The sequence below is a fragment of the Corvus moneduloides genome, chromosome 5 (genome assembly GCF_009650955.1).
Source record: "Corvus moneduloides isolate bCorMon1 chromosome 5, bCorMon1.pri, whole genome shotgun sequence".
Lineage (NCBI taxonomy): Eukaryota > Metazoa > Chordata > Aves > Passeriformes > Corvidae > Corvus > Corvus moneduloides.
This window is the reverse complement of record NC_045480.1, coordinates 62581468-62602246: the sequence shown is the minus strand read 5'-3', so window position 1 is coordinate 62602246 and position 20779 is coordinate 62581468. Positions and strand designations below refer to the sequence as shown.

Here is a 20779-nt window from a genome sequence, read left to right as displayed (position 1 = left end):
GCACAGGCAGGCATACATCTGCATTTGGAAGGTCCCAAGGTGCTTCGAGCCTCCCTCAGGACTTCTTTCCTCTCAAAACAACTGGAAACGCCTGCTACCCCGCCCACCCCTCTGACAGTATGAGGTTCACAACCTTCACAGAGCTCAGGCCATCTGCCAGTTTTCTCTCTCTGCTCTCTTCTCCTGCTCTCTCTCACATAACCAGGGCAAAACCCATCTCACAGTCCTTCCCTAGGCATGGCCAGTCTCTTCAGGTGATGAAGATCTCCTGATGCTCCGTAGTTTGCTGTCTGTGTGCCTGGTCTTGGTGCAAATTCCTTGTCCATGGGCTCTGCTGTCAGCCCTCAGGATTGTCCAGTCTTCAGGTCTACTGTCCAATATTATCAAGGGTAAGGGGAAAAATGGAGGATAAGGTGGAAAACAAAGGGCACCAAGGCAAAATAAAGCATCTTTGTAGGCCTTGCAGTATCCTGCTGGCTCTGAGCAAGCTTTTCACCCAGTTACTTAACTTAGGTGGCAACTTGGAAAATGAATTACAAATGTGTTCGTTCCTTCTGCAGACTCTTGAAACAAATCTGGAGGGAAGAGAGTGCCTGGAGAGTTACTGAGCTCTTGTGCTCCCTGGCAGCCTCAACACCATTGTTACCCCTGGTGAGAAAGCAGAAGAGCTGCTTCTCAGCCTGACAAGATCCTGTGATGAAGGGCACAGACTGCCCCTCATGTTGGGCTTTGGACCAGGCTGCAGGCTTTTCCCAGCATGTGTCATGCAGCTGTGTGCCTAAGGGCCACCCCACATCCCTCCTTCCCAGCCTTAACAGTGTGGATCTTCCAGAGAACTGTGGGGCAAGGATCATTATCTGTGAGAGGAATTACTTGCTTCTGGAGTGCTAAAGGGCAGAGCAGAGACCAGCACTTAGCCCAGTCTTTATTACATTGTGGTACCATCTTTCCTTTGTTTTTTAAATCAGCCTCAAATGCATTTAAAAACAATTACTGGAAGGAACAAAATGCCATCTTGTTCTGAACAGCTCTTGCCAGCACTCAAGGAGACTTGAGAAAGCTGAATGCCCCCAGCTGACGGGCTGGCCATGGAAGATGGCTGGGATTATAACCTTGCTGCTCACCCCTTGCTGGATCCAGAACTTAGACCATAAAAGGACCAAACCTGAAACCAGAACTTAATCCACAAAACAGAATGTAAAAATCCATTTCTGGGTCACCTGTATCTAAGGTCACAAGTCCAGTGTTTCTAGAAGTTATGTTCACTGCCATGACACTGGCTGCAATATGAGAGAAAATGGGATATCAAGTCTCTCCACAGAGTAAGAAGAGTAATGTAAAATCATTTCAGCCTAGCTCCATCATGTCTCTCCTACCTTTTACACATCATATTATTACTTGTCTTCTTTTTCATTCCCAGTCCCATAGCAGTACCTAGAAATCATTGAAAATGTATATTTTTTTCCAGAGTCTACACAATCTCTACACACAAACCTGTATTTTGGCACATTCTTCTACCTACCTTCAAGTATATCTGATGATTTTCTAAAATAGTCTTGTCAATACACCAACTAGTATCAAACCCATAGGTATTTTCTACTGATCTGCTATTTTACCTACAAGTGAGAATTTTAGACTAGCACAGTCCTCACTCAAAACAGCTGACAACATTCCTTTTAAACTCTCAGAAGCAGATTTTCAACAGAGAACATAATTTTTAGGAACAGAGAGACATGCAGACATTTTGAGAATTACTTATTCAAATGGTACCTCTTACACCCCTTACACAAGTGAAAACTAAAGACACTGAAAACTTGTAAAATTCTCCTTTTGTTTTTGTACAAATCATCAGTGTTGTTTCACTGCACTCAAGCTTTCAAGTACAGGAACTCCGACCATCAGTCCAGTACAGCAGAACGCATGATAATGAAACTTACTTACCCTGTAGATTCCTGCTGGCCTTAAAATAAGGCCATTGCTCCAGAGAAAAGCCCTCAAAGGCCATGCACTAGAGATGGATTTGTAGTTGGGATTTCTAGACATTTATTTCAGTGCAAATCCTGCCAGAAATTGGAACTTACTGCTTGTTGTGAAGTTACCCTCGCCAGCCTGGGGAAAGGAGTCTACGTCTTGGATGACTTGTAGCACTCCCACAGTCTGGGCTGGGGGATCCAGGGCCACTGAGCTCTCATTCACGGTTATGTCGCTGGCTCCCGTGATCTGGTTGGTTGGTGGTCCTCCTATGGATGCTTCCAAGTCTGGAGGTATATCATCCATGCAATCTGCATTTGGCTAATGGGAAAAAAAAGGAAAAAAATGGAGCTCCTATCTGCTAAAAACATTACATTTACTTCTTTCTTCTTCTTCAGATTTCAGTATTGAAAATGGCAACATATAATGAATAAACACACAGAGTTTGCCTTCATGTACTTAAAACTTAATACAGTCTGTTGGAAGATAGACCCAAAGTATGCCATGGAAACATTGCGTATTAAACTGTATCCCCTACAATTGCTAAACATTCTTATTTATACTTCTAAGAGAGTTTGGGAATGTGCACATTAAAAAAAATAACTCACTTATTGGTATGATCTGCTCAACATAGGGATATTGCTCAATCAGATCACAAATGTAAACAGGCAGGAGCTGAAGGGGAATGATTATCCTTTCCTGAAATATACATTTTACAGAGCCAATATCTGAGCTTACAGGAATAAGAATTCAAGGGACCTGCCTGTGGGTGCATCTATGCGTGTGGTACAAAACTAGAAGCTAAAGCTGTTTATAAGACAAGTTTCTAAACATCAAAAGATCATTTCCTTTGCTAATACTGTATTTGCTACAAAATACAATTATGAGGAAAGAAACAAACACACTATTACGGGAAACTGAAGAGCATTATTCGATTCACAGCCTTTCTTGCTATGTGAAGCAAGACCAGTGACAGAGAGACATAGCAAGACTGAGCTGCAATATGTGGACACCTTGTTAAGTTAGGAAATATTGATTTGTTTCCATTTATCTTTATTCTCCAGGAAGCAGACAGCTAGTCTGGATCAGTCACTTAGGTTTCCTCTAACTTCAGTGGTTTGAGACATTTTTGCTGTGTGATTCATCCCCTACCCCTAGGTATGAATTGCTCCCTCTGCCTTCCCTCTGCTCAGCACTAACCAGAGACAGGGCTCAAGCTGCTAGACTGGAAACCCAACATCCAGATGGCCATTGTCAGAGGAGGTGTACTCTGGTGGATCTGATTTTTATTCTACGCTTAGTTGTCTCACATGCCAAGACACTTCAGAAAATCTCACTACCTGCCTATCTCCAACAGGAGGCACCAAGCAAAATATGATACAGCAAAGGCTTAAAGAGAGATTTAACTTTAAACACAAGAGAAATCCCCTTGAATTCAAGCACAGAAGGTTACCATATGTTTACTCCTTTTTTTTTTTTCCAGACTCAGGAACTTAGCACGTTTTCTCTTTTTTCACACATTTCCTGTCTGATTGTTGTCACCTCTTAAATATTTTTTTCACAAATGTTCCTAATGAAAAAGACAGGCAATTTGAGTAGTCTTGTATCCACAAACTGAAGTTTGGAATGAAAACTAGAATTGTTGTTGTCTGGCTCCAGTCTAATCCACAAGCAGCAAGAATGCCTCAGAATTGGGATAAAAAAGGAACATTCAACTATAGCATGAGGAAACTCATTGAATTTGTACTTTTCCAAGTGAAGTACCAATCACTTACCTGTAGGACAGGGATCCAGAATTATCCCTTAGATCTATCACTCTTTCCCTCACTCTTAGCTATTATAAAACAATTTTTTCATAATTTCATTTTAATTTAATTTACATTTGATGGCAGCATATATTAAAAACAAAAGGTCTATTTTTCTCCTATAGTAAAAACTATTTCAATTTTTCAGGGGATCAGTTGTCTATCCTTTGTTCTGATTCCAGTTATTCCTAGAATGGGGTTTTATCACAAACTTTTAAACCTTTTAAAGAGGGGGATTATAATTGAAAGCCAAACCAAACATTAAAGATGCAAAAATAGTATTGCTTGATATTATTAATCCCTTTACTCCTGAATAATTTTTTAGTTGGAAAAAATGCCCCAAACTAAGCAGCATGCTATAAAACTAATTATATGAAACATAATAATAATAACAATTATATTGATATAATAGATATAATAATATCTTACATAATTATTATTATGTAATAAAATTTTTTAAAAAATATTATTGATCAGAAAAAAACCCCAAACCATTATTTCTTTGGCTGCCAGAGTGACCCAGATACATTTGCTACATTTAATTATATTGGTTTCACTCGTGCCCTGCATGTAAGTGCTTTCAGAGCACAATTCCACTAAAGTCAAGGGAAGGCTTTGTACTGACTTCTGAGGGCTTGGCTAAGGCTCTTAGTGAATAGCTTCAAGTCATACAATCCGCTGCCAAAAATGCATGTGACTGCATATCCAGCAGATGTTTGCAGAAAAGGGAGAGAAGCAGAGGGAAAATATTTTATGTGATATGATTGTCCCAATAGCAATGTAGTTCTTTGAAAGTGAAAGACACTTCCAACTGGTAATCCATTTCAAATATTGCAGGTGTAGTCTGAGCTGGATTTGCCAGCAAAGAGACAGTGGAAAAGGTCAGGCCAACCATTTGCTGGTAGGTAGTAAGTTAATAATCCTATGGAGTGCCGCGGAGAAAAGTGGAGGTGTTGGGGTGCCCAGCTACTGTGAAAATGAGTGCAGGAGTTTTGGTGCCTCATGGCTGCCTGGGAAATCTGAGCTTAGGGTAGATAATATTTGAAGTCTCTATTACAAAGTAAATGCAGAGTTTACTTGTGAATTGAATTGAAACATTTAGATATTCGGGGTTTAACCAATCCTTTCCTGGAAAATCCCAAGTCTTCCAGCTAAATGAAGCACAATATATCCACAGACACGCAAGCCAGGTCTTTAATAACAATCATAGGACAAACATGCATGTGGCAGGAAAAAAACCCCATAGCCTGTCATGGTAAGATTTCCTCATTTCCATCAGAGGCTGATGCCTGCCTAAGGCTTTTTCCTTCTTTTGTGTGTGGAAATTTCAGCTAAGAGGGCTCAGCAAGACCCAAGAATGTGGCTAAGGAATGACATTTTGCTTCATCCACTCTACAGAAATGTTTGCCACCTCTCACTGAGAAGCCCTAGAACTTTACAGGTTCTTTTAGGGCAACATCTTTTCCCACAGCAGCCTATGGACAATTGGCTAAGTGATAAGTCTCTCAAAACACCAGTTCATGTGTGCTGGTGGCTTTTTTGGCTCATGGGAGCACCAGAAAGCACACCTTAGGAAATGATGTCCACCCTAGGCTGCCCTCAGCTGGTGTTGGGCAGTGAGAAGGGTGAGGACAACATGATTTCTATGCAGATGGAAAACAGGTCCTGTGAGCTGAGCAGGAGATCAAAAGGACACAGGTTGGGCAGGAGGGGTTATGCAGAGGAGAAGCAGGAGAGAGCATAAGGTAGGAAAGCGATAAGCATGAGCTGAGGTGTATTTTAGAAAGAGAAGGTAGAAAAAAGAGAGGAAGAGGAGCAACTGATACCAGTATAGGAATTTTTAACTGTCAAGCTACCAGATGCTCTTAGACCTCCACTTCCTTTGCTGTCAGCCAGAGGAGACCTGACACAAAGGCTACCATCTACTCCAATTTCCCACGGACAGCAGCTCTTACTGTAAGTCACTTTGAGGGATAAGGCTCTCCCTTCATGAACCTATCCAATGATCCATGTATGCCAGTATGCTTCCTCCAAGAGAGGGCTGTTTTCAGCTTGTCTTAGAACAACCTGAAGGAAATTTTTACAGAAATTCATACAATAAAATCCCCTAAAAAAACTTTGCTAGCGGAACATTAACATCCAAGTGCTTTATTTTTAGTGTTAAGACAGACCAACACTAAAGCTGATTCGGAAATCTTAACTTGAACCAGTTGTTCATGTAGGTTACAGCAGCATCTTTAATTACATGCCCAGTACAATTATTTCCACAGAAGCTCCATGCAGAAAGCTCTCAGTGAGGAGAGCAGGATGGATGCCCATTCTGCTGTGCAGTACAGAGAAGACAGGGAGCTACAAGAAGGGAAACAATGGCTGTGGAAAGTGAATGGTGCTTCAATTGTTCCTGGCAATTAGGTACTTCTACACCTGCCACTACAGAGCTGTTCATATGCAGTGAAATCCAGCCATGTAAACCAAAACTTCTACACATGGCCTCTGGGCATGTTTTTTGTTCCACTAGCTGTGCCCAGCCTCAAACAGCCTGTGGACATGCTTAGCCTTCAGCAGCAGCCAGTGAAGCCAGTGAGAACTGTGTTCTGGATGTAAATTCTAACAGCACTAAACTTTCTGGGACGCCTTTAATATCTTACTGCAGCTCTCCAGAAAGCATTGGTCTGGTTTGTCTGTATCTCCTGATTATGAAGCTGGATAAAGAGCAAGTTAATGAAGTGCTTGGACAAAAATCTGAATGGGCCAGTGTGAGAGCAAAAATGGTATGGTGCTGTCAGATGCACAAGGAAGCCATGGAACAATACAGGCAGGGAGAAGAGGTGTCAGAACCCTGTGTAACTGCTCGTGGCAGGCCTGTGAGCTAAGACATGGAACCTGGGGAAATATTTCCGTATTTAAGTCGAGGTGCAGAGATGCTGAATGACAGAGATAGCCTTCATTCTGGTTTTTCATCTCAAATGCTGATTTTAACAGTTGCATTTCGATGTGTTACCCTAGCTACAATGCCCTGCTTCTTTTTCCCCTTTGCATGTTTTTCGTTTGGATTATATTAGGTTTATTAACATATCTGCCTGCAACCTGCTTCCTAGTCTCCATGAAACGGAGTTCTCTGGGACTGGCTATACCAGCTCCCCAGTATGTTCACGTGAGCTGTTTTACTTTATATAGCTCTTTCAAATGTGAACTGGTGCATCACTGACTGAAGCTCGGGGCGGGGTATTTACAGCACCTGTTAATGCATCAGCTGGAGGTGTTTCATTATTGAACTTCACAAGCCTTGCATAGTGGGGGAGAGTGACTCACTCCTTCCTGGTGAAGCCTCTGAGCTTTGCGATAGTTCCAGTTGGGAAACTGTATGGCAGACTGGACAAACACTATCTGAATGCAAAGATGTGACTTAGAAAGATCAATTACTTTGGCAGTTTCTAACCACATTTGAATGTTCCAAATAATGAAGAGCTTAACAATTTCTTGTATGTCATGTGCTCCACCACATGCTTAGTAACCGGGAGAAATGGCCCTTAACTGGAGTTAGGAATGCAGATCTTGCTCCAGATAGACTTTAGGAGAAACCTGACAGAAAAGGTCTTCCTTCCCCAGAACAAGCAATCAGTTGTCCTTGACAAGTATAGCAGAGAAAATTTTATTTCCAGACTTCCTGCTTTCATATTTGAACCGAGCGCATGATTAAAAAAATAAATCCAGTTCTGAAAGCTATGTGAAAGATTTTATAAAACCACCATAACACCAGTGAACAATCTTCTGCTCCACCAAGCAGGCAACAAGACATGCACATCACAACACCCAACCAACCCTCATACACACAGTCTTCCTTGCTAATACAAGTGGGGTGCAGGAGAGAGGTAGAGTCAGACATTTCCAATTGTACTTCCCTTTATAAATCAATTAATTATTCAATAACATGGCAAAAAGAGTAAGATGGGAACAGACAGGCAAAGGCTAGGGATATACCCAGGTGGCTGGTGTTTCCCTTCTGCCCCAATGGGCTGCTGTGCGAAGTGCTTACCGGAATCCCTAGAGCTTTTAGAATATTCATTTTACACATGGGGCAGGTACGATGGTCTAGCAGCCAGGGGTCAACACAGGACTTGTGGAAAAGATGCCTGCAAAGAAAACCAGGATATCTTAGTTCAAATGCACCACAGCACAATTTACCACTTAGTACCAGATGATACTGAATTCAGTTAAGTGAGAGTATTTCAACTCGTGCAGTTTGTGACCTCTGCAAGGACTGCAAAACTAGGTCCTATGCACACAAGGCTAAAATGATTCCTGCAGCAACTCAAATAGATGTGCACATTTCAGTGTGTTTGGAATAGAAGATCTACATAATTAGAGACTTAGGGAAAATATACAAAATGCATTAGCAAACCCCATATTCTTTAAATCTTAAAGGCTGTCAGTAAACAAAAGCTGCTTGCTGGTAAAGGTAAAAATCATGTTAGTTTTTCTTAATGGTTCTACATACAAACCTGATTACACATAATTTAAATGTGAAGCCATTGAGGGTCTAGCATTTTTCGGGATAGAGGCATAAAGAAATAAAATGAATTAGAAAAAAAAATATATACTTTTCATTTAAACAGAAAAACCAGTACAATGCTTTTTAAAATATTCTCTCTGACTTCCCTGCTCTTTAGAAGCTGCCCATCAGAGAGAGCTCCTACACAATTCCCTGAAGGAATTGTTGCTAATCCTGTTCTGAGTCTGAAGTGACCACTAAGCAACTACCTGAGCTCCACAGCTGCTGGGCAACACTTTTCCTAGACATTAATCAGGTGGAGGAACTGAAAGTTTCTTGTTTAGCTTTGCCTGATGCAAACTGATAATGACTGTAGAGATCTTTAGTGCGTGTACCTGACTGACTGTACTCTCTCTTGAGAGCATATTCTGTTACTTGGAATACTATGAAACATTTCTTCACCCAAAGGGTGGTCAGGCATTGGAACATGCTGCCCAGGGAAGTGGTATCTGAAAGCACTTAAAAGACGTGTGGATGTGGCATTTGGGGACTTGCCTTAGTGGTGGGCTTGGCAGTGCTGGGTCTGTTGTTGGACTTGAAACACCTAAATATCTGTATGATCCCAAGGCTCTGCCTGGAGCATGGCCCATACCAGCCTCTACGAGGAAATGCAATCTCTGAGAGCGCCAGAGTCACTTAATGTACCAAAGTAACACTAGATATTTAACAGCTACTTATTCAGCTGAATGGGTCAGCAGACGTACTGTGTCACCACACGGCAAATTATTGCATTCCTGTGCTTTGTATCACTTCATACAACTATGGGAAAGAGCAAACGTTCTTGGAAGTTTGATCTAGTCTAATTATATCAGTTGGCTGGGGTATCAAACCTCATTTGATCCTGCATGTCAACGTGATTAATCAAATGAAGCATTGTGATATTTAAAGTTTGAGCCACTACTTTACTAAGGCTACTAAAGTTCACAGCTGGCCTTTCAAAGACGACCTGACCTAATGGATAACAACAAATGAACCAGATTTTGGTCTCTGTCCTGCTTAACATTTCCTTCCTTCCTTCTATCTTAGGAGGGGCATATTCAGCACATCATCAGACAAGCATTCTGAATTGGTGAAAGCATAAAGATACAGTTCTTAGGCATGTGTAATTTTACATTTAAAATTCTAACGAACAGATTTTCTTGAGTTTGTTAATTCATGGAGGATACTGAAAGTCTATGTCTTGCCTTTCAGCTACATGAAATAACGATGAAATTCTTGTCAGCGATTGGTTTTCTTTAATTATATAATCAAATTCATAAACAAATATGCTTATTGGCAAACACGTTTGTGCCAAAATAATCTGTCCATTTACAAAACCGGAGATATTTATTAATCTCTCAGAAAACAAAACAGATTTCCAAAATCTGCTTTGAATAAAAAATACATAGTTTCCACCAAGACATTTTACCATAGACCAGAAAATCCCCTTTTGTTTTCAATCTCCAGCTTTGAAAGCCTCAGTCAAACTGGGATTCATATTAGAGAATTTCATGATGTTTCCTCATCATCAAAAGCTTGGAACACTTTCATGCCTTAAAGACCTTAAAATCTGAAATTCAGTGTTCCTAAAGTTGGGTTCAAAAACAATATTCTAAAATAAATCCTAACAATGCCAAGTAATTTAAATACATGACAGATCCTGTCACTTTGCACTTCTCAATACTAATTTAGCACAGTGTATTATGACTCCATTAATTTCAGATTTAATATACACTACAGAAGGAACTTGATTATTTGACATAAATACACAGAATAATGGAATGGTACTGAAAATCAGATAAAGATTTGCCTTTTAAAATTTTTGTACTGCATTATACAATGAGCTCTTATAATATCTGTTTTGAACATGTAAACATTTGTGCAGGAAGCAAGGTAGCAGGCTTTGCAGATCTGGATTTGAAAGTTTATTAGGTATAGCACTGTGTACATGCTTATGGCATTCAACAAATTGCCAATTGTTTCATGTTCCAAATTCACGCAAAAGAAGGGTCAGCACAAAGTAAGATGAGAGAGCAACTGCAGTATTTCACTGTCACATGGTAAGACAAAGATGTAAAAAGATCAACTGCAACAAACTCCCTTTGCAGTTCTGAATGATGCAAATTTTAAATTGAAGGAGAGGATAGAGCCATCATGGATGATTTCAGAAGTAATGACCCATACAGGGAGACAGTAAGAGGTGTTTCAAGCTCAGGCTCAGGACATGGCTTTCACAATCAAAGTCAAAGCTAGAAAAAAAAAATACAGTTTTTTTTCCCTGTTGTGTGCAACCACATTCATTGCAAAACCATGTTGATTTGGATGGGTTGGAAAGTTTCTCAAAAGAACTGCAACTGATTAGTTGACAGAGAGGAAGGCAAGATGTCACAACCTCATAAAAAAAGGTTTTCATAAGGGGAAGGAAACAACTGTTCTCCACCTCTCCCAGGGATAAGAGGCACAATGGTGTTGTTTAAACTGCAGCAAGCGAGATCCAGGTTACACAATAAGAAAGGCTTCGCCACAGTCAAGGTAACGAAGCACTGCAATAAATTATCAGGGGAATTTGCAGTCTTCATCCTGGGAGACTGCAGATTGTGTTGGAAAAAGCTGCCAAAAACGACACATGCGTGCCAGTGCCCCTGTGCTGTTCCAGAGGTGGTGGCCTCCTGAGATCCCTCCCGCACTCTCCTGTGACTGCACGTGGCTGTGCAAAGCTCACAAAACACAAAGCAAAAGAACCTCAGAGTCCCAGAGCATTCCATTTACTATTATCTAAATAGCACTTCACATTTTTTAACTAGAGATTGCTTTTGTTTGTAACGTACTTGTTTTCTTTAAAGCTGCAATTTTAATCATACAAGGAAAAAAAATCATGTCTCACTCAGCCAAAATTATAATAATAATAAAAATATGACTGTACTACAACTATTGTAAAGCTTTCAGCTTGCCAACAATTTTGAGAGGCTTTTTTTCAAGATTAAGGGAAACTGTTCTTCTCCCACCTTCCATTCCTAGTCTCACCTATGCAAAAAGAGAGGCACATCCCTGATAACCCTAAGTAAGAGCATCAGTTGCCTGGATTAGACATAGGGCTGAAGTAAAGGATTAAGAATTTTTGTGAGAGACTGTAGCACTGTAGTATCCAACAAGAAGGTTTGAGATTTTAGGGGGTGCCTGTACAGTATCATTTACTTCTGAGGAGGACACAAGAAGATGACATTGAGGGTGAGAGGAGGAATCAAAGGGAAGAATGTGTGTGATGAAATAATTTTCATAGGAAGCTAATAAAAAGAAAAAGCAGGAGTGAAAACTCTCTGAACTCACAGTTGTTCATAGAGTGAAGGTTCAGGGGAAAAGAATGAGGTGGAACAAAGTAAGAGAATGTGTTTATTGGAGAAAGAAATGAAATGGCAAAAAAAAGAACTTATGAGGCACTCAGCAGAGATAAGGTTGAAAGAAATGTCTTGCCTCTCTGTAGTTTAGTAAAGTTAGTAAAAGTTTAGTTAAGGGCACACACCGGGAGCAGCAGCACCAGTACCTTCTCCAAAGCTAGAGCAGAAAAGACAATGGTGTTTTGAAGCTGGAGATGGAAGACAAGCAGAATGAAGTAGGGCTGTGACAAGAGATGTCACTCTGGGAATGACGAACTTGGTTTCATTTGATCTTGTGTCAATGCCCTCAAACTTCAGAGATGTTTGCTACCATTAAATATAAAACCGGCTGCAAGTCAACGCTTTTTACTTTTACCAAGTGTTATTTCCTTATTTATTTAATACACTCTGTAGACTGAAATTTATTAATACAGTCAGTTGTGGGAACTGCCTGATGAAGACAGAGAGGAAGAAGCACAAGTTCATTTGGAATTCTTCTCCGAGCTTTCCAGAGTGGGGTACATAAAAACAGCTATCCCAGAGCCAGCAGAAAAGAGAGGACATTTGGGAAAACAGCCAAATCCTAGTAAACATGTATCTATTTGACTCCTGAGCTCATCTACTGCTATACTGGCGGCTTAATGAGGTTCCCATGTTAGAAACTGCACATGGCTTAACTGAGGATGCCAGAGTGGGAAAACTACAGTCTGTAGGTCTTTATCAAGATATAACACACTCCTACTCACTTCACAGAAACAGAAATTAATCCACTTTCTTTTTTGTTTTAGATGAGGAGATGAGACTGAAAACAGCAGAAAGAATCATGAGTACCATTTCATGTTTCAGAAATTCAAACCCATGTGAGTATGTAAAACACTCCCCTCGCAGTTTGTGTAGCAGGACAGCCAGGGTTGGTGAAATAGCTACTTGAGAAAGATCTTTGGGTTTTTATAATTCCAGACTGCTGAGGCTCGGTCTGTGGGTATTTTACAAGACAGTTCTGCTACTCCTACCCTTTTAGCATGAGTCATTTTCTGGGCAACCTTTCAAGTCAGCCAAGAACTAAATACCACCTGTTAACTCTGTGTTTCCTATTCACTGTGCTTGACCCAACGCCGTGGATGACAAAGGCTCACTGAATTATGAGGTGAGACACAAGTGAAAGCTAAAGCTTAAACATATATTTAAGCTGTTGTAGATCTACTTCCAAACACTGCCTGTCTGTGTCATGCAAATTTTCCAAGCTTTATTCTGCTTCTGTGCAAACAGGCTTGATGCCAAACCAAGGTCCACATTTTCTGGTAATTTCTCATTTTTCTGTATTTCTGCTTCATGAAGTGATGTGTTTGTGTCTGCTTGTAGAAAAAAAAATGCAATTTGCGGGAGATTTACAGTAGGTCAAATTTATGATTAATTTATGATTAATCTGTTGCTTTGTGTTAGCCATTTAGTGATGGCAGTAAACAGATTTAATGAGTCACATGAACTAACAGAAATGGACAGCTTGTAACATTCAAATATCTACTAGGGTACAACATAGCTGGAAAATAATCAAGTATTTTGGTTTCTCAAGCCAGTGAGTATTACACAGGAGAAGAAAGAAGTTCTATTGAAAAAAAATAAAATCTCTGCTCTGTATGTGCAGCAGTTCAGATTGGTATTTCTAGGGAAATCAAACACTTGCTGTTCCTCTCCTAGGGGCAACTGATCCTAGGAAATTTCCTAAGAAATTGATTTCCTCAGAGAAATCCTCCATTAGGTAACAATTCACAAATGACAATACAATAGCACAAAGATGAATACAGCTGTTAGAGATGGCAAGAGGCTGCACTCCTGTGTCACATCACTGTGGGTGGACTTGCTGCACAGGGCATCTTCTCATGAGGCATGTTTTACTCAGTGCATCTCTTTCTATGGCTGGGGATCTTTTTTGACAAAAGTCATCCTTTTCTCAGGCCCAGGACAGCGAAAGAAGTAGCTCTATTGGGAGCAGGAGCCTGCTCTATCCCAGGCTGCTGTGGCCAGGGCTCACCTTCAAGTCAGAGGTAAATTCTTCTAAGGCATTTATTCTGGGCTGATTAAAAAAAACCAGTGAGGAAAACAGATGAATCAAAACTTTAGTTTAAAAATCCCACTGAAGACTTTGTTGTAGGACCAGGTCAGACAAAATTTCTGACTACCATACTAAACTCTCAGGGTCTCACCACCATCAACACTAGTTTCACTTCACATTGAATAAAGAGGCATTTCAGATATCTTTACCAAGAGATTTTAAACAGGCCAAAATAATAAACTCACCCTTCCCTCCCCAAGTTCTCAGGTAATCTCATCAGCGTGAAACTGAGAGCAGAGACTGTCTTGAAGTAGAGATTATTAGAGCTAAAAGCACCTTCAATTTACCTGCAAGGCAATATCCTGACAACATCATTGGCCTTGTAGCCTTCGATACAAACAGCACAGTTATCAAAGTCTGGCTCAGTCTCCTACAGGAAAGAGAATATTCATCATATTCATTTTTTTATTTTGTTAGCTAATCTCTTCATTTAAGAGCCTACATGACAAAGTAAAACAGTCACTGAAGAAGACTGCAAATCCAGTAACGCATTTCAAAACCAGCAAGTCAGGTTTTCTGACATGTTTCCAGTTGGAAACTTGCACTGGGAAGCATGCAGATTTATTTAAGATGTTTTAACTTTCAGGATTTTCTGCATCTTTAACTGAATCACTCTCTCTGCCCACTTTATTCCTTCCGTAACTCACTTACCAGCACTCCTCCCCCACCTGAAGGACACAGTAGCTAAATAAGCAATTGGCATTTCTGCTCTGCCTCATTGTCCCAGAGGCCTGAAGGAATCCTCGGCACAAAGTTTCATTTAGTAACAAGCATTTTGAAAAATTACCTTGTCACCTTTCCTGATCGTCCTGACTTGCAGCTTGCTGATTGCTTTCTTCGCGGCATCTCCAAGCCGGCGCTGAAATACAAAATTTGCTCTTAAGCAAACAGTAACTCTTCATGCAGAAATCAAAACTTTTTCTCCCTAGGCTTCTTAATAATTTTAAGCACATGGAACAGGGTAGTGTATAAATATAAACATAATAATTCATAATAAGGGCACAGTAGGTGCACTACACTGCAGCAGCGAGTACCAATGTAGGTAACAAGTCCACTATTTGGGTATCCTACTTCTTCCCTCTCTTTTTTTAATGACACTTGTTAAAAAAATATACTGGGCAGTTATCAAAGTGAACCCTGAACTTTATTCTTACTTTGTTCCATAACTAGTTCATGATCTTCAGCAGGATACAACTTCTGAAAGTGAGCTGTTAATTTTTTAACCATGAAAACTCTGAATATCTCTCCTGTCTTTTTTTCTGCAATACAGAGTTGTCTACCTTAAAAAAATGAGGTGGAAGCACCTGCAGTTTCTTACAGGTAAAGCACTACATAGTCCTGCAGTAACATCCTGTCCATACATAACCATTTGCTCATTCTTTGCCTTTCTATGTTTCCCTCCAGTGGACCATAAAGTAATTACCACGTGATGTTTCTGACTGTTCTCCCATATTTCCAAAACACTGTTACTGTGCTGGCAGGGTCACAGCCACCAGGATTAAAGTATGTAATAACAGCCTGACGCAAAACACCCTGTCCTCAGACACTGGAGACAGACATATCTGCCCCTTGCAAGAGCCTGCAAACATTGCGGGGTAGTTCACACAAACGCTGCTCAGCACCCTGTGCTATGGAGCTTGTTCCTGTATCAGTGCTCCAAGGACTTGGCTGCTCACTTGTGCTAATCCAGCAACAAGGCAGTCGGTCTGTAGACAGACTCACAGGCTGGAAAGTCTTTGGGAGGTCATGTACTCCCACCCCCTGCTCAAGGCTGGGTCAACTTCAAAGTCAGAGCTGTGTTAGTCAAGTTTTGAATATCTCCAGGAAAGGAAATTTCACAACCTCTGTGGATAATTTGTTCCAATGCTTAACCAATCTCAGTCTTTTTTCTTCTCTAAACATACTAATGGAATTTCCCTTGCTGGTAATTTGTGACCATTACCCTGTGCACTTCCAGGAAGAGGCTGATTCTGACTCCTCTCCAACCACCCTTTTTACAGCTGGAAGCAGAGCCCTTCCTCCTCCTCTGCTCCCCACCCAGCTTAGCAAGCTCCCTTCACCCTTCCTAAGATGCCATGTGCTTCTACCCCCAGACCATACTGGTGACCCTCCTTTGGGCACTCCCCATTTTTTCCACGCCTCTCTCACATGGTTTCATGCAGCAACGCCCACTCCAGTGTCTTCTTGTCTGCTTTATAACAGTTCATGATAGAGTGTGTTCGAATTTGCCACCAATAAATGACATGAACTCTTCCCTTCACCTCCCCTCCCAAACCACATTTCCAGCCATGCGCTGTTAGAGAGGAGAGAGACTTAGAGCCTTTGGTGACTCAGAAGACATTCAACTTTGCGAGCTGGGAAACTCCTGTGCCAGAGTTCAGAGGGGCCTGTCAGCAGGAAGGGTTTCCAGCTGGATGGGATGAGAGCAAGAGGCCAAAAATGGAAGGAAGCTCGAGGTAGTTTATAAGTTGAGACCTAATCACCACACAGATATGACCAGTAAATTTCCACTTTGGTCTTCAGATTCAATTAAAATCACTGGGTTAAATTTAGAGAGTAAGCTTATTGGATTGGAAAGGCTGACAAAACACACGCAATACTGAAAGCAAAGTGCAATTTCAGATCTGGCTAAAGACATGAAAACAATCTTGGGTATCAGGAGATTTACATATGAGCTTTCCAGCAACTTAATTATTGAATGTGAAGGAGTATCTTGTAGTTATACATCTCTTTCTGTGGTCCATTTTTCTCACAGTCTCCTTTAAATAAAAGAATCGAATGAGAGTTGGAAACATTTCTTGTCAGCTATTTGGTTCTTTAATGTAAATCAAAGACAGACTGGTAACATACAGCAAGACAAGAGCCATTATGTCCTGCTTCAGAAAGTGCTTGTGATCCCTTTTTATCACTATTATTACTTTAATGAATGCAATGTCTCAGTTCTTTTTTGCATGTTCTTGAAGGTGAAGGACAAGATTAAAAACTCATGTACATCTTTGATCTGCCTGCTTCCATGTTTGCTTTCTCTTATCTATCATAAACAGATAAGTTCATAACTTACATGCAAATGAGAGTAATTCAGTTTTTGAAAGAACAGGAATTTCTTGGACTAAAGTCAAACTTTCAAAGAATTCTCCCATTTGAATGCAAGGCATGCTATCAATAACCAATGATTTTTCCTAAAAGATAAGAAGTATTACAGCAGTTTAAGGCTTTAAAGTGAGGCTTAGAGATTTACAGTCATAAATCTCATAATCTCATTAGCAAGGCTGCAACATTCAGTACTGGATTGGAAGGAGTTAAGCATATCAGATGCAGTGGTCTTGAGGAGATGGCAGTGCTCATTAAAAAGGAAGGACAGTCGCATGGAAAGCACCACTTACGTGTTTCTGAGAAAGTAAATGACCGTAAATGCTGTGGAAGAGAAGTTACAGTAAGTGATTCTCCCTTAATGGCCTTACTAAACTACCACCTTTGCAGGGAGATCACCTTGTGCCTTGCGCAGAATAAGACACATCATCAGGATGAGGTGTTGGACACATCTATCCACAAAGTTTGCAGACTCCATCATGGCAAGTGTAGAGGGATTCCTTGTGGAATATAGGATACCCCAGGAGGGCTTGGGCATCCCAGGGCTGTTGCAGAAGTAACCCTGACGGGGCCTCAGGCTGAAAGCAGGCTTGCAAGGCACCTGCTAGCCGGCAGCCTTGAACAGCCTTGGGAAAAGGTATACACTGGTCAGCTCCCCCGCTGCTTAGAGGCTTTCTGATGGGAAAGGGGTGTGAACTTTGGAAAAAGTATAACTTGGGGTAACTGAATAAAAAAACTGGAGCACGATGCTCAAATCGTATCGGTGTTCATATCGTGACTCTGGCTGGATTCCCTTGCTCCCGGGACACCCCCCGCTACAGGCAAGCATCTTCCCAAACTGCTTCAGAGATTGACATCTCTATTCAGTGGTCCAAAACTCTCATTCCAAGCCACAGCCACCAGTCCTCCTCCTCAGATAAATGCTCCACATGCTGAGAGTCACATACTGAAGATTAACCCAGGACACGCAAGATCCTCCTCAACTCTAGTGCAATCACTACCTGCTTTGGCTTTCACTATCCTGCAAAACTGAAGGAGCCCAAGCAGTTTCAAAATGACTTTGTAGAAAACTTCCTCTGAACAAGAAGCCAATGGAAAGAAGGGACATGGAAGAAATGTGGTAAACAAGTCTGGTGCTGAAACATCATCCCCTCGTCATTTTCCCATCTCACAAACAATAAAAAGGGAACTCTACTATTACTGGTGAAATATGAAATCTGACACACTGACAGGGTTGGTTTGTTGCTGCTTTTAAGTCTGTGTCCTGGCTATTACAGGGCTGTGACATCAGGTCCCACTTTGCTGTATTATTCTCTGGAACTTAACTTGTCATGTAATTCCAAATTGCTTCTAATTAGCTCTGCAATGTGATGTTTCTTGATGCAAACAATTCCCACAGCCTTTTACAAAGTCTCTCAAATCTCTCATTGTCAGGAGCACTCCAGGAACAAGTTACTGAGAAAACAGATTTTCTTACACAAATTTATCCTCTTCATATCAAAAGTATTTATCATCAGGGCAACCACCTACTTCCTGGTCATCTTGTTAGGTGGGAAAAAAAGGTTCAATCATCTGAATATTACTACCTAACTTCTACTTCCATATGTAGTGTACAGTTGTTGGTGCTAGAGGTGTGGATACAAATATGCCGCTAGCAAGAATTTCTCTTGCTTCTTTCCAGTCCCGTGAGATATTTAGATATTTTTCTCTCTCACGGAAGATATTACTGAGTTCTATAAACTATGAACACCTGTGACCTTGCAAACCTTTGTTTATAGTACAGTAGGAAAATATTTTGACAATGGAGGTTTTAGGATTTTAGCCAATCACCCCAACAGGTGGCTGATCCTTTGACCAATTAGACTATGAAGAAAAAAGTCTATAAAAGAGTTGTAAAATAATTAAATAAATCAATCTTGCTGCACAAATCCTGCCTGCTGGATCTCTCTTCTCCTCCCTACCACTGCGGGATACCCCGACATAGAGGTATTCTTAAAAATTAAATGTATTAAAATAAAAATGGATACCTCATCATGTTTGTAGTTGACACCCTGGCTGTAGGTGCACAAGCCCATAGTGGAAGACGATTCTGTGCTCTACTACATTAATGCCCAGCCAAGCTGGGGTGAATAGGCCCTGGCATTCAGTGAGAACCTTTGAAATCCTGATTCTCCACTCATCAAAATCAGGCACCTAATTGGAGTAAGCTGTATCTTCTTTCTGGCATGTGAACTTGGATTTTGCACATATGGTGAGGAAGAGTGGTGGCTGAAGATGTAGACGGACTATGTCCGGGTTTCATCTCACTGTGGAGTCACAGGAAATGATTCCAGGAGGTCTTTCTAGCTGCCTCTCTCAATAGCTGGATTCATTGCTTTCTTGATGAATAACTGAATCAGTTCATTTTGGATTTGCTGCTTGCTCGGAAACTTTGTTGAGTGAAAGAAGGGAAGCAGACCTGGAAAGGAGAGTCACCATATACAGAAGGACTAGACAAAAGTGTTTATGAGGCTTGACAAAAGGACACTATGATTTTAACCAGAAATTTGTGATCCCATCCTTGAGCTACAAGAAAATGTGTCAAAGAAAAAAAAAACCCAGAACTTTATGGAAAATGGAGAGGAACACTCATGAGAAGGGTAAGAGCAACCTGAGCTCTTCTGAACGACCTACATCATTATATTCCATAGCCTGGACTAAAAGGAACAAAACTAAACAGCCACAGCAACCCATTAACACAAATCATAGAGTTTTGTCTGTATACTGCTACCATTTATCATGTGAAAAGAGCTAATAAAGAGATTAGATGTCAGACAAAACTGTATGAAGAAAAGTGCATGAAGACTTTCTAGTTTCCCCCTTATTACTGCTCAGTTTTGCCCCCTCAAAATAATAATATGTAATTTGCTTAGGAGGCACACTTTCTAATTCTTCTGAAGAACAGAACTAGTATCATAACCAAGTTATCAAAACCTCTCCATAGGACAACTGCTTGTGTACATGTTGGTCTCATTCAAACTTTGGAAAGAAAATACTGAGAAGAATATATGTTTAAACATATAAACACATCAGTTTCAAACTATAACATATTACCTGAATGAGCTTCTTATTTTGCTGAGTTTCATGTTTACGTATGTCTATTTACACTGCTAATCTGCCTGTATAATTGCTTGATTGAAAGCACACTTACACACACAAATCAGTCATGCATGTGCTTTTGCAGACAAAGCATCTAAAAATTATCACAGCCATTGCAGTCACAGTGAATCTGCTGCCAATGATGTTCAAATTCCAGCTGGGATACTCTCATTCTTGCTATCCAAAATTTCAGACTGTATATTTAAAAGGAAAATATATTCCTTCTGTCTGTAAATACAGAGCAGCTGCTCTCTATTTCAGAGGATGCCTGAATTTCAGTGGGGGAAGGCAAGGGATTCCTACACATCAAGTATTTGTTACAGAGTGTGTAGCAGCACTTTTCTCTACAAGATGATTATTCATACTCTCAAATTTACCTTTTCTGCAGAATAAGCAAGGCAACCCTCCTGGCCCTGACAGTAATTTATTGAGGGCTCAGAAACCTCTCTGAATTACAGTGCATTTTTTTTCCTGCAGTAAAATAGTTATCTCCTCAGATTTCATACATTGATAACATTTTCTACCTGTACCATTAGAATGAAATGTAGAAGCCTCAGCTTCCTAGTTCTGCTGAGATAGTTGCATCCAGACAAGAAAATATTAAATTTATTATTATTGTTATTATTATTCACTGCTGAACTACCATAAAGATGGACAGTGCTTTATAAATCCACTGCTGCTGACTTCTCTTCAGCTCTTTCAAGGGGTTTGGACAAGATGCCAAAACCAATAGCAATGGTTTAATAACATTGGTGGC

The 20779-nt window shown here is 40.6% G+C and overlaps 1 protein-coding gene across 1 annotated transcript in view; it reads right to left on the bottom strand.

The window, feature by feature from the left end:
- RNF150 (ring finger protein 150) overlaps positions 1-20779 on the bottom strand; it is a 115631-nt gene that overhangs the window by 22444 nt on the left and 72408 nt on the right. The window contains exons 3-6 of the mRNA XM_032108686.1: positions 14582-14653; positions 14082-14164; positions 7813-7909; positions 2082-2292 (exon numbers count right to left, since the gene is read on the bottom strand). Coding sequence (XP_031964577.1) covers positions 2082-2292; positions 7813-7909; positions 14082-14164; positions 14582-14653 — 463 coding nt within the window. The remainder of the gene's footprint in view (positions 1-2081; positions 2293-7812; positions 7910-14081; positions 14165-14581; positions 14654-20779) is intronic.